We start from the raw sequence: 14,937 nt of genomic DNA on the forward strand, positions 1-14,937 counted from the left end.
CTAAGTATAACATCATATCATCTGCAAAGAGTGATAGTTTTGTTTCCTTTTTGCCTATTCTAATTCCTTTAATTTCTTTTTCTTCTCTTATTGCTATAGCTAACATTTCTAATACAGTATTAAATAATAGAGGTGATAATGGGCATACTTGCTTTACCCCTGGTTGTATTAGGAAGACTTCTAGTTTATCCCCATTACAAAAAAAGCTTGCTGATTGTTTTAGATAAACATTACTTATCACTTTAAGGTAAGCTCCATTTATTCCCATGCTTTCTAGTGTTTTTAATAGGAATGGGTACTGTGTTTTGTCAAAGGCTTTTTCTGCATCTATTAAGATAATCATATGATTTTTTGTTGGCTTTGTTATTGATATGGTCAATTATGCTAATAGTTTTTCTAATATTCAACCAGCCCTATATTCCTGGTATAAATCCCACCTGGTCATAGTGTATGATCCTTGTGGTATATTGCTGTAATCTCTTTGCTAGTATTTCGTTTAAAATTTTTACATCAATATTCATTAGGGAAATTGGGTTATGAGGTGGGCTGGAATTAAGGGTCAAATTGATTGTGAGTCATCCCAAAAGAATTACAAGACTCAGTGACTCAGTTTCCCAAGTTTTATTGCAATACTGTGAGTGACCACAGGGAGAGAACCAGAATAGTGGAAAGGTATCTCTTGAATAGTGAAAGAAAAGACAGTTATATTTATAGTATGGATAAATTGATTATCAGTCTCATTATAATAATCTTCACCTTAGGGAGATACAGGGGAGGGCCTGTCCTTCTCATTATAATATTCTCCACCTTTGGGAGATACAGGGGAGGGCTTATCCTAATTTGGAGTTCCTGGGGTCTTAAGCCAACCCCCGAGGCAGGTACCTTTTTCAGGGGAGGTGTGTTTTGGGGATTTACACGTCATAAGGTGAATCTGGGGACAAATTTGGCTTTTTCTATGCATGTCTCTTTCTAATTCCCATGGCTAATTTCAAAATGTCTTCATTTTTCATTTATTCCTGTTTTGCGTTTCTATAGCCTGTTCCCATTATAGGTACTGATTACTGTGGGTAAGAGAACTTAGCATCCTGACTTGTAAGTTATCCATTAACTGGGGTCTGACTCCCTCTTAGAGCTCATATCTGAATTAGAGCTTGGGTCTTAGGTTTTTCTATTAACCCCTTTTTGCTTCCTATATCAGGTTATAATTTTCTTTCTCTGCTTTGACTCTTCCTAGTTTGGGTATCAGTACCATATTTGTCTCATAAAAGGAATTTGGTAGGACTCCACCTATTTTTCCAGATAGTTTATATAGTATTGGGATTAATTGTTCTTCAAATGTTTGATAGAATTCACTTATGAATCCATATGGTCCTGGAGGGTTTTTTCTTAGAGAGTTAATTGATGATTTGTTCTATTTCTTTTTCTAATATTGGGTTATTAAATGTATTTTATAACTTGCTATTCCTTTTAAATATACAACAAAGTTATCAGGTAAATTTCCTTCCCCCCTACCTCTTTTCCTTCCCTTCCCCCCCCCCACTCTACCCCAGAGATGGCTAGCATTAGGCACATATAGGTATATATGTTTGTGTATATATGTAAAATTATTCTTTACATACTTCTATTTATCAATTCTTTCTCTAAATGCAGATAGTGTATTTCTTCATATGGTCTTAAAGTTAATTTGGGTATTTATAATAATCAAAATTACTTATTCACTCAATCATTCTTAAAACAATATTATTATTATTGTATACAATGTTCTCTTGGTTCTCTATTTCATTCTTCATTACTTCATGCAAGTTCTTCCATGTTTTCCTAAGATCATTGAGCTCATCATTCCTTATAGCACAGTAGTATTCCATCACAATCCTATATCACTATTTGTTCAGCCATTCTCTAATTGATGCGCATCCCTGAAATTTCCAGTTCTTTGCCACCACAAAGAGAGCTGCTATAAACATTTTAGAATATATAGGTACTTTTCCTTTTTGCCTGATCACCTTTGGAAATAGTAGTAATGGTATTGCTGGGTCAACGGGTTTAGGCAGCTTAATAACTCCTTGGACATAATTCCAAATTGCTCTCCAAAATGGTCGGATTACTTCCAATTCCACCAAAAATGAATTAGTGTCCCAATTTTTTCACATCTCCTCCAACATTTGTCACTTTTCCCTTCAATAATTTTAGCCGGTCTAATATGTATAAAATGATATTTCAAGGATGTTTTAATTTGCATTTCTCTGATCAATAATTATTTAGAGCATTTTATTCATATGACTATAAATTGTTTTGATTTCTTCATAAAAAAATTACCTGTTCATTTCCTTTGACCATTTATCAGTTGGAAAATGATTCATATTCTTATAGATTTGACAGAGTTCTTTATATATTTAAAATATGAGACCTTTATCTGAGAAACTCTCTATAAATTTTCCCCCAATTTTTTGCTTTCCTTCTATTCTTGGCTATAGTGGTTTTATTTGTATAAAACCTTTTTAATTTAATGTAATTGAAATTATCCATTTTATACCTACCTTTGCTCTCTATCTTTTATTTACTCATAAATTGTTTGCCTATTCGTAAGTCTAAGTAATATGTTCCATGTTCTTCACATTTTCTTATTATATTTCTCTTTATATCTAGGTCATTTGGCTAATTTTTAAAAATTAATTTTAAAAAGAAACTAAAAAAGTAGTGTGATTAAAAACTCAGAATGGAAAGGTTATCCAGGAAGAGATATAATTTTTACAAATTAAAATATAAAGCATGGTAATATCAAGAAGAATCCAAAACCAGATAACATGAAGTACAGCAACTGTTTTCACATCAAATCCCTTTCTGCATTTCCTCATTGCTTTCAATGACTCTTTATTAATCTTTCTGTTGTCCAACCTTTTCAGGAGAGGCAATAGCTCAATCACTTACAGTGGATAATAGAAAACCTTTTGGAAAATCTTGGGTTGCATTGGCCCTCACAATATGCCTCAGGCTGTCACAAGAATCAAAACTGTCTCTCTAGGTTGGCTCTGTGCACAGCTCTGCTCATTCTCAGACAATCCGTCTTGTTCTACCACTTCTACCAAAAGAAAAAGGTTTGGATTTGACTAGCTACCATGGCTAACTTCCTCATTGTCTGCCACATGTTAACAGAAGAGGAACTGAGAGTAGAGGACATGGAGTGTACATTTCTCTCCGTCCTCTGTCTTCCCAAAGGCCCCTTTTTTCTTTTCCTTTATTTGGCTGCCCTTTCTTTCTTTCTTAACTCCCTATACAAACATATATGCCATACTTTTTATACACACACACACACACACACACACACACACACACACACGGAGTCATATTCAGGACCCTCTCCCAGTAAACATGCTCTTTCTTTACCCCAAAAGCTTTTTGGGATGTGTAGTCCAAAGAGCACCCTTGCCTACCTAGATATAAGATCACCCTAAAACCTTATGAAGAACACAAGTCCCTTTTATTTATCATGCCTCCCCCTCCCCCCGCCCAGATTCCTCTTGCCCTGTGATCCAGCTGAATAACTGGAGATAGAACTGAGGATCAGGATAGAGGAACTCCAGAGATAAACATCTCAGGATGGCAATCAAACCCGCATCTCCTATAGAGATGACGTAGTGAAAATAATTGAAGTTTAAGGGTGAAGTAAGGAAAGGAGTTGTCCAAACCAAAATAGCTCATTTAGTTCTTTAAATATTTTCTCTCAGGTGCAGGATACCATATGGTGATGGTGAAGGACCATCACTGTAACCTACATGAAATTGAAAATCTGATTTATGGACATATACCGAATGCCTCTTTGGAAAGCAATATGGGAGCTGAGTTATCATTTATCCTGCCCAAAGAAAATGTACACAGGTATGATGGATCCAGTAAGAACAATGCTGATGGCTTTTAGTTGCTTAGTATTGAGAGTTGATTTCCTGGTGTAGCACAAGCTCTAGAACTTCTCTCCCTACCTCTGCTTATCCCAATTGAACCTAGTTGAATCTTCACATTTAAGTAGCTAATTCTTATCCCCTAAAACCCTAGGGATAGCCTTGAGGGATTGGAGGTTTCTATTGCTGTAGCTCAGATGTGTCCATTACCATGCTTCCTCTTCTTTAGTATCAATTGATACCCACGAATCAGGCAAGCTTAAATAGTTTTCAGAGATATTTACAGTTATACAGCTGGTATGAAACAAAACAAAACCCCCAAATCTGTAACATACTTTCCCACTCATAGATCCTAGAAGTTCTTTTGATGGAATCCTCAGAATGGTCCCCTTAGATTTTATATAACTTTTCTGCTGGGCTCCTCGTAGGTCCTTGAATTTGCCTTTCTTCATTGCATCCAATCTTGAATCCCAGTGCAGACCCTGCAGCCTAACACTGACTGTATCCAGAATTCGACTGGGACACTGATGTTCACAAGTGGGGTTGAGGAGAGGAGACCAGAGACCTAGTCTGAGGAGCATTTCTTCCCCTCCTCCCCCAAGAAATTCCTTTTGAAGGTCTTGACTACAGGTTTTTACCAAATTTCTAGATATTTAAAACTCTGGGTTTGACTGACCAGTTCAAACACACTGCCTTTGTAAAGTCACTCCAGTTCATCCAATGTAAAGCCTATAATTAATTTGATTCAACCGAGAGATGTTCTCAGTTATGGTGTCATAACATAACATCTTACCATTTTAAGCAGAGCTGAGTCATTCAATTGAGTCAATCAATCTTCTCCTACCCTTACGCTTTCCTCAGGTCTGGCCAATGGTCTTTCTGACAGGCCAGAGCTTAGAACCTCTAGACTCCTGTCACTACTCCTTATGACTTTGTTACTACCCCTTTGGCATGTGCAATATTCATGAAGTAAGTGAATACCTCTGGTGTAATATTGGCTCATGTGTATAGTATATAGATAAAGTCAAGGGTTTTGAATCAGCCTTAAGGTGTCATTCTACTCCATTTGTTTCTTTAGGTCATGCCCACCCACAACTTCAACAAGCCCAAGAATCTCTCCTTACCCCAAACATGACATCTTACAGGCCAGATTTGAACCCAGGAAGATGAGTCTTCCCAACTCCATGCCTGACACTCTGTCTATTGCACCACCTACCTGCCCCTAAAAACTATGTTAAGTGTTGGTAATCCAAATACAAAAGCAAGACAGTCCCTGTCCTGTAGGAGTTTACTTACATTTTAATAAGAGACCATACATCAAGGGGTATGATGGCCAGAGAGGATCTTGTGGTTTGGAAAGTCATAGGGGTTTTGAGTGGAGCCACAAGAGATTAGATTGGTTTACCTTTACCATTAACAATTGATATAATTGATAATCAGTAGTATTGATTTGGAAAGGAAGAGTAAACCAAAAACAACAACCAAAAAAAAAAAACCAAACCCAGAGAGAGCGCAAAACACAGATAGCATCCTTTTGTCTTGACATGTTCATGTTTTGCTGCTGTCACAAAAAGTATCATCTTAATTCCAGACATGGAATGAGTAACCTTTTCCCCTTCTGGAGTCTTACAATTTGTTCTGATAATCAGTGTCTGTCTGATTTTCTCTGCCTCCCCATCCCCCTTTCACTATTCCCTCTCCTCTATCTCTCTCCTTCTTTCTCTCTCCTCCCCCTTCTTCCTAAAAAGATCACAGGAATAAGAGAAGATATATTCCCTGAGTTACATTACCATGTGTATTAGGAGTGTCTGCAGTTAGGAAGTTAACCCACTTAAAGCTTCTGCTAAAATCACAAATTTCCCTGGGAAAATTAGAGAAAGATAATAGGGCACACCACTGCTACACAGAAGGAAAAAACCCACTAAATTTTTAGAACAGGCTAATTTACTTACTTTGGGAAGTGGTACCAAGCAGCTAGTCAACAAATATTTATTAAATACTTTGACAGAACTTACATGCTAATGGGTATGACAACATGCAAATAACTATGGACATAGAACACACATGAAGTGGAAATGGAAAGCGATGTCACAAGAAAGACACTAGCATTGGTAAAGTGGGGAAAGAGGAGAACCTGGAATGGCCTCCAAAAAGTATGATCTGAACTGACTCTTGAGGGAATCCAGGGAAGACAGGAAGTGAGGAGGGAGAGCATTCCAGACATGAGGATAGCAGTGAAAGCACACTGAGTTGAGAAGAGACTGTAAGAATTGTAAGAAGGCCAGTGTTGCTGGACCGTAGACTTCTTGGAATAAAACATAAGAAGACTGGAAAGGTAGGAAGGGCCAGGCTGTGGAGGGCTTTAAATGCCAGAGTATTTCAACTCGACCATAGAAATAATTGGAGTTCAGTGTATTAGGGGGAGGGAAGGGAGAGGGCTCAGTGGTTGGGGGTGGCGGGGAGGGCAGTGTAACATGGTGAGATCTTTGCTTTAGGCAGATGAATGGAGGATGGATTGGAGTGGGAAAAGACTTGAGAGAAATCCTACCAGAAAGCTTTTGGTGTGAAATGTAGCTGCCATTCTTCCATGATATATTGTTGATTTATATGAGGAATAAGTTTTGCTCAGGTAAACCACTTCACTCACCCCTTTGGAAAAACTTTAGCTCTGCTGGCTGTCCTTGATAAGCCAAAGTATTAGAATAATCTTTTGAATATAGAATTCTTTTCTCATTTCAGAAAATAATCTCATTGTACTTTGCCTCAAACTGGCATCCCTTTCCTACATTAAAAATTCCCCAAGTGGATTATGTTTGTGCTCTTTATTTTTGTCACTTCCTTGGCCCTTATATTTCTTACAGTGGCCATATAAGTTTCTTGCCAAGTGATTGCTTCCTGTCCTGGCATTTGAGAACCAGAAGTAAGTATTAAAATATCACTTAAAGGGGGGAGGCACTTTTTAGTTTTTCCTTTTTTATCTCTTGCTTCTTTCAGGTTTGAAGCTTTGTTCGAAGAACTGGAAGAGAGACAACAAGAGTTGGGTATCTCTAGCTTTGGGGCTTCTGTTACCACTATGGAAGAAGTCTTCCTTAGGTGAGTAAAGGGGTGATCCTGGGCTTTGTTTGCATTAATAAGGAGAGAATGGCAGAAGGCATGGAATAATGTAAAGCCTCAGAAGTGTGAATTACAGTTGGCTCCAAAACCCTAGAATTCCTTACAAAAGATTCTAAATCCAATAATGAAAAATTATTTAAACATTACAAAATTAGGGAACTAGTGAGAGAATCAATAAGTGTAAATGATAATAGCTGTACACCGGGAAGAAAATAAAATAAGTAATAGAAAAACCCAATGAGGCTAATTATAGAAGGATTTCTGCCATCAAATCATCATTTGAAAAAGGTAAGTCAGGGGCAGCTAGGTGGTGCAGTAGATAAAGCACCAGCCCTGGATTCAGGAGGACCTGGATTTAAATCTGGCCTCAGACACTCAATACTTACTAGCTGTGTGACCCTGGGCAAGTCACTTAACCCTTATTGCCCTGCAAAAAAAAAAAAGAAAGAAAGAAAGAAAGAAAAAAGAAAAAGGTAAGTCAGCACCCTAATACTCTTCCCTCTGTCTGAAATATCCATGGTGTAAGCACTTGGTAAATGTTTGTATGATCCCTTGTTTTTTCTTGGGCTTTCAATAAAATATTGTAAACCTTCTTCAGTCTTCCTATGGGCTTTTAAAAATTTCTTTATAAATGTAATTACTCTAATGTTTGCACTTTCTCAAAATTCCTGTCATGGGTAAATTGATCCTTGGATATCCTTACTTAAAGAATTAATTCGCACACATTCCAATCAGATTTAAAGTAAAGTTTTTATTTGGCCCAAGGGAATTTGGCCAAGAAGAAAAGTCTAAACTTCAGCTCCCAGGAAGGAGAAGATTTAGAACATTTTCCTCCATAAGCCGAAGGGAAGGCAATGCCTTTACAGAGGATAGATTGGGGGAGGAGGATCTTGAAACCATAAAGTTACAACTTTTGAGGAGGCAGGGGATACTTGAAACAGCTGAGGTCATATTCCTGGTCCTAGTCCTGTAGTAAGCACACCTACTTATCATTTGGCTTCCTGCTATTAACTTTAATGGCCCCTACTTCCTTAGTAACATTGAGATGTCTGCCCCCATATCAAGTTGTTTTGTTTTTCTTTTTTTTGTTTGTTTTTCTTTTTTTGTTTTTTTGGGTTTTTTTTGCGGGGCAATGGGGGTTAAGTGACTTGCCCAGAGTCACACAGCTAGTATGTGTCAAGTGTCTGAGGCCGGATTGAACTCAGGTACTCCTAAATCCAGGGCCAGTGCTTTATCCACTGCACCACCTAGCTGCCCAAGGTGTTTTGTTTTTCACAGGAAGAACATTCTCAAGACTGGTCTAGGCCCACCACAGTTCCCTTTTCAGAAACTGAGTGTGATGGATTTGGGGGAAGCTCCTTGCCCAGTGAGAATGATATATTTTTTTATATTGTGATCTCTATTAAATATTATTTTACTATAGATGACAAGAAGCTTCCTTCTTCTTCCAAAATTTAATAGGACATGGAGAAACACAGGAACCCTCCTTCTTACACTTCCCCCCCTTTTGGGGGATGAATTATAAAAAATTTAATTACAATCACTTATGACCGGAGAGAAAGCCTCCAAGTGACATTATTCCTCAGATAATTATGGCTCAAAGGGCTCTATTCTCTAAAGCACTTTAACATCAACACAAAATTGAATCACATACACAGGCAGAATTTAAAATAAGGGTTTTTTTCATTTTGTGAGGATCAAAAGTGATAGTCCCATTTTTTCCTCTGAAAGATTATACTTAGTTTTGCTGGGTAGGTTATTCTTGATTATAATCCCAATTCCTTTGCCCTCTGGAATATCATATTCCATGCCCTCCAGTCCTTTAATGTAGAAGCTGCTAGATCTTGTGCTATCCTGACTGGGGCTCCACAGTACTTGAATTCTTTCTTTTTGGCAGCTTGCAATATTTTCTCCTTGACCTGAGAGCTCTGGAATTTGGCTATAATATTCCTAGGAGTTTTCCTTTTGGGATCTCTTTCTGGAGGTGATGGGTGGATTCTTTCAATTTCTATTTTAGCTTCTGCTTCTAGAATATCAGAGCAATTTTCCCTGACAATTTCTTGGAACATGATGTCTAAGCTCTTTCCTTGATCATGATTTTCAGGTAGACCAATAATTTTCAAATTATCTCTCCTGGACCTATTTCCCAGGTCAGCACTTTTTCCAAGAAGATATTTCACATTGCCTTCTATTTTTTTATTCATTTGGATTTGCTTTTTTGTGTCTTGGTTTCTCATAAAGTCACTAGCTTCCATTTCTTCAATCCTAATTCTTAGGCAATTATTTTCATCAGAGAGCTTTTGTATCTCCTTTTCCATTTGGCTAATTTGACTTTTCAAGCTGTTGACTTTTTTCTCATGTCCTTTCTGCATCACCACCATTTATCTTTCCATTTTTTCCTCTACCTGTCTAACTTTATCTTCAAAGTCCTTTTTTGAATGTCTCTATGGCCTCAGACCAGTTCATATTTTTCTTGGAAGCTTTAGATATAGGGGCCCTGATGTTGACATCTTCCTCTGAGGGTGCCCCTTGGTCTTCCTTGTTCACTAAAGAAACTTCCTATGGTCCTCACCTTTCTCTGTCTGCTCATCTTGCCTTTCTTTTACTTGACTTCTAGCTCCTTAAAGTGGGGCACCATTTCCAGGCTGCAGTATCCAAAGCTTTAGAAGTCTCAGGTGGTATGATTTAAGAAGGATCAAGTTCTTCACTCACCTGGCCTGTTCCCTGGTCCATAGATGACTCCAGACCAACTTGCTAATCAACCAGCTTTGTGTGTTGTGCTTGTTAGCTCCGATGAGCCTGTGCCCCTCCCCCACCTGGGCCACTGCTACTCAAGCCTACCTCCTGGTTCCCAGAAGGAGTGAAAAACCCAAGTTCTGCCTCAGTACCAGCATAGACCTCTGTAGTCTCCCCCCTGCCAAGGGCTCAGCCCTCTCACCAGACTGTGAGCTTAGTTCCAGATGACACTGGTGCTTCAGCTGATTCAGAGGCTCTGGGGGGTCTCCTTCTCTGGTGAGGCCTTCCTGAGACTGGATCTGTGTCAGGGTGACTGTGGGGTTGGGCTCTACTCCTGTCTCAGCACAGCAGCTCCCTCCTTCTAACCTTCCAAGCCGTTCTTGGTTAGAAGATGATTTCAGGACATTCTTCTGTGGGTTTTGCTATTCCAGGCATTGTCCTACGGCATTATTTCAATGTTTTATGGAGCAATTGTGTCATGAATTCAAGAGCCCACTGCCTTTCTTCCACCATCTTGGCTCTGTCCCAGAAGCCCCAATAGTGTTTTCTACACTTGTAGTTTATTATTTAATAAAAAGAATGAATCCATGTTTTAGTTTTAATAATTTGGTAATAATCATTTGTGTCTGAGTTGAGTTTTTGTCGTCTTTGCTTCAATATTTTGTAATCACTGTGTGTATTATTCTTTTGGTGCTTTCTTTACTCTGCATCACTTTGTACAAGTTTTCCTGCAAGTCTTGTTTCTCTGAATATTCTTTTTTTTCTTACAATAAAGTAATATTCCATTGCATTAATATCCCCACAATCTGCCAACCACTCCCCAATTTAGGGGCATATAGTTTATATCTGGAGTTTTAGTATCATATATTATGCTTCTATGAATATTTTGTGCATATTGCTCCCTTTTCTATTATTGACCTCCTTGTATCATAAACCTAGTAATGAAATCTGTGGATCAAAAGGCATGATCAGGGAGAACTCAGGAGTGGATACAAAGAGATGGTGGAATAGGTGGAAAAAACAACTTTTGCCAGATCCTTCTTCATGGCCCCCAAACTCTGCTTCAGCAGTAGACTTTGAAAGACTGAAAGCCCCATTATGAACCTAGTGTACCACCCACAGATCAGATCACCATCAGAGTGGCGGATAAACCAGTTACCTCAGGGAAAGGACCACGAAAATTCAAGCAGTGACAAACCTAGCAGTTCAAGAGCAAGTCCTCTGAGCAAGATGTACAAGGTTTCCATGATGATGCTTCTAGAATGGAGAGCTTGGATATCACTGTCATCTGTCTTTGGGAAGCCTTCAACTACTCAGAATTGCATGAGTTGACGCAGTATGGCAGCATCTAACTGGCCCTTCACCTAATAGGCCTTTGAAGATAGTCTTACTTTCCAGCCTTAATTCCCTATACTCCATTATCCCAGAATTTTTCATGGGAAACTCCCTGCCCCAGGCCCCCATTTCTTATAATTTCCTTGAAGTTTCATTCTGGAATATTGTCCAGGAAAGAATTCCTCCTCCCAAAGTTGCTTGGTCTTTTTGTTTCAGAGATTTTTTTTTTTTTATTAGTGAGGCAATCAGGGTTAAGTGACTTGCCCAGGGTCACACAGCTAGTAAGTGTTAAGTGTCTGAGGCCGGATTTGAACTCAGGTACTCCTGACTCCAGGGCCGGTGCTCTATCCACTGCACCACCTAGCTGACCCGGTCTTTTTGTTTCTATATCAGAAATACTGAGCATTTACTATAGGACACATCTCAGGGGCTGCCAGAGACACAAGCACCTCCTGGCCACCGGGCAGACCTCTAGGTTGAAGCTATACTTTTCTCAATCACCTTACCACTTTACCTTTATTGTCTTGTTCAACTGGTCGCTCTCACATTCTGCTTAGTACAGAAGGGAAACATCAGAAAACATTGGCTCTGTACCCCAAGTGGGCTATTAGAATATTTTGCTCCTCTGGAGAGCCTACTTAACTTTCAGGCAACTTCCCATGAAGTACCACATATATCTTCCTGTATAAAGAACACATTTGGCAGGGAGGGTGGAATAAATAAGCTTTGTAGCAGAAAAACTTCTTCAAGTGCTTGGGGAGAAGAGAATCTGGAAAGCCAGAATTTTTTGTGTCCCTTCCTTGGGCAATGGGAGCTCGGAAGCCCAAGATTGAATGGTAATGTGATCTAATAAAGCAGGAAATGGGCTGTGATAGCAACAAGGGACAAACCCACAAAACTCTTCTACCTGTGTGTATGGTTGCGCCACTAAAATGAAATAAAGGGGGGGCAGCTAGGTGGCGCAGTGGATAGAGCACTGGCCTTGGATTCAGGAGGACCTGAGTTCAAATCCAGCCTCAGACACTTGACACTTAACTAGCTGTGTGACCCTGGGCAGGTCACTTAACCCCCATTGCCCTGCAAAAATTAAAAAAAAAAAAAAAAGAAATGAAAGCTCCTAAAGGGCTATCTCTGCTTTTGTTTTTGTGTCTCTAGCACTGGCAAATTGTCATCTGAACATTAAATGTAATTTAAACATTTTCATATGAACATTTGTAAAGGAAAAGAGGATGTGATTGTTTTCATTCTGCCCACTTAGTTGACATAGTCACAGGATTTAGTCAATGAATCAAAAGGGAACAGTGTAATTATCTGAATAAATTAGCCAATCCTTTAGGGACTTTAAATAAAAAGGAATGGTGAATTCAAGGGAGTGAAGACTTAAAAGTGCTTTGTAAAGGAGCCTCCTGCAGTTTGGTAGGAAAGGATTTCTCTCTCCTCCCCAACCCTCCATGATATCTAGTAGCAACTTGAGCAGAGGACAGCTGAAGGACCAAAGACACACTCCATACAGAAAAGGATAGAGAAAATCAGTCACTCTGGGGAAGAATCAGCTTTTGGGAACAGTTCTCCTGGCAGCAGAGAAAAGAGCTGAGCCACGGAGGGAGAAGAGCAGCCCCTGGCAACTCAGATGCAAAACCCACCCAACAGAAATGTTGCAGCCAAGGGAAGCTTCATGAGGACTTAATGAAGGGAGAAAGGACATTAATTCCTGGCAGCTTAAAGTTACCTTGGCCACACATGGTTCCTACATATGACTCTCACTACCACACACACAAGCACACTGGTAGCCTTGCTGAAAGGACTATTCTGATTAGTTCCCAATGGCTGGGGCTGCCTTATGCCAGTGATCAACAGAATGACCTACTAGAAAAACTAAAACACATCAATACTAATATTTTTATGATAAAAACAGAAGATAAAAGGAAGGTGTGGGGGCAGCTAGATGGCACAGTGGATAGAGTACTGGCCCTGGAGTCAGGAGTACCTGGGTTCAAATCCAGCCTCAGACACTTAACACTTACTAACTGTGTGACCCTGGGCAAGTCACTTAACCCCAATTGCCTCACTAAAAAAAAAAAAAAAAAAGGGAAGGTATGGCTAAATGGAAAGATTGCTGATTGGTTCTCCTTGGAAAGACAAAGTAGTTAATGGAATTGTTTCATTATGTTCACAAAGGCAACGAGGAGTATCATTTCATGAGACTCTGTAATCTTGTCTTTCTGTCCTCATGATGAACATAAACAAAAAGACCATGAAGGTATTTACAACTCTTTTACCTGGAGAGAAAGAGAATAAGCATGAAGCCCTAGAGCTAACTTAGCAGTAAGGAACTAAGCCACAATGCAGAAGAGCACACTGGACTTTGATCTCTATAATTTCTATGAGTTATATAAAGTGTGCTGGCCCAGTGGGAAGCCAACTCAACTCCCTTAACAATCTCAAGAACATAATCCCCTTTCAGGGAAGCCTCAAGACTTAGGCCAATATGTCTGGGCTCATAAGGGAGAATGGGATTCATTAGAGTAGAGAGTCTCCAAGTGTGGTCTTTAGAAGCATTTAGGTCCCTGAGACCCTTTCAAAACTATTTTCATTATAATATGAAGACATTATTTGCCTATTAAAATGCTTTTCTCTAAGGGGCAGCTAGGTGGCACAGTGGATAAAGCACCGGACTTGGATTCAGGAGTACCTGAGTTCAAATCCGGCCTCAGACACTTAACACTTACTAGCTGTGTGACCCTGGGCAAGTCACTTAACCCCAATTGCCTCACCAAAAAAAAAAAAAAAATGCTTTTCTTTTCCAACTACACATCTGTGTGAGGCCAGGTTTTCTTCATATAATTAAGGCTATATAGGTTTTTTAACCAACACCTGTGGTGACCTGCATGTGATATATATTAAGATATTCCCCAGAGGTAACACTGAACAGTGGCAGAAATCAAAAAAATGATTTTGGGGAAGCCCCTCAAAATTGAAACTGATATGTGTAGACCAAAAGTTTAGGGTTATGAATTGTAGGTTACTAATGTGAAATGGAATAAATATGTTAGAATTTCTGTGTTATTATTGGTGGCAAAAGAACCAACATATCTGTAGCCTAGTTAGAACTGTTGAACCCCGGGGCAGCTAGGTGGCACAGTGGATAGAATACCGGCCCTAGATTCAGGAGGACCTGAGTTCAAATTCGGCCCCAGACACTTGACACTTACTGGCTGTGTGACCCTGGGCAAGTCACTTAACCCCAATTGCCTCACACACACACCCACACACACACACAAAACTGTTGAACCCCACAAAGTATATAATGAAGAAATCCATTCTGGAGGAGCCAACATGGTATAGTATAGGCCAGGACCCAGCTGAACTCTCCCAAAATTCCTTTCTAATTAACTTTAAAATAATGCCTCAAATCAGAAAGAGACATTTTTCTAGTCTAAGACAACTTAGGACATTCATAGGAGAGATCTGTGACATTGGGATGGGCACAGGCCTGGAGTATGCCAGGAGCATCAACACTGAGCCTTGAAGGTAGCCAGCAGCAAGAACTCTATAACCTCAGTGCAGAGATGATAAGGAGGTCAGATAATTGGTCAGAAAGAGATGACAGGACCCCTTTGTCTCTGGCTGGCACTGATCAGCAACTCTATTGCTCATAAGCAGTTTTGGTTTACAGTTCCAGGGCAGAGAGGAGTGCTCATGATCATTCACAAGGGAACAGGGGCCCTGGTCACAGTTCCAGGGCCAAAAGAAACACTACTACTTATGTCTATAAGGGAACAGGGACCCTTCCTTAGTAAAGACCAGAGCACAGAGCAGGATACCAGTGACCACACCTCTCCCAGGATAACACCAC

The 14,937-nt window shown here is 39.6% G+C and overlaps 1 protein-coding gene across 1 annotated transcript in view; it reads left to right on the plus strand.

The window, feature by feature from the left end:
* Nucleotides 1-14,937, plus strand: part of LOC122753085 (phospholipid-transporting ATPase ABCA3-like) — a 265,236-nt gene that overhangs the window by 193,847 nt on the left and 56,452 nt on the right. Inside the window, exons 15-16 of the mRNA XM_044000190.1 lie at nucleotides 3,726-3,876; nucleotides 6,891-6,989. Coding sequence (XP_043856125.1) covers nucleotides 3,726-3,876; nucleotides 6,891-6,989 — 250 coding nt within the window. The remainder of the gene's footprint in view (nucleotides 1-3,725; nucleotides 3,877-6,890; nucleotides 6,990-14,937) is intronic.

This window comes from Dromiciops gliroides, chromosome 1, assembly GCF_019393635.1.
Source record: "Dromiciops gliroides isolate mDroGli1 chromosome 1, mDroGli1.pri, whole genome shotgun sequence".
Taxonomy (NCBI): Eukaryota; Metazoa; Chordata; class Mammalia; order Microbiotheria; family Microbiotheriidae; genus Dromiciops; species Dromiciops gliroides.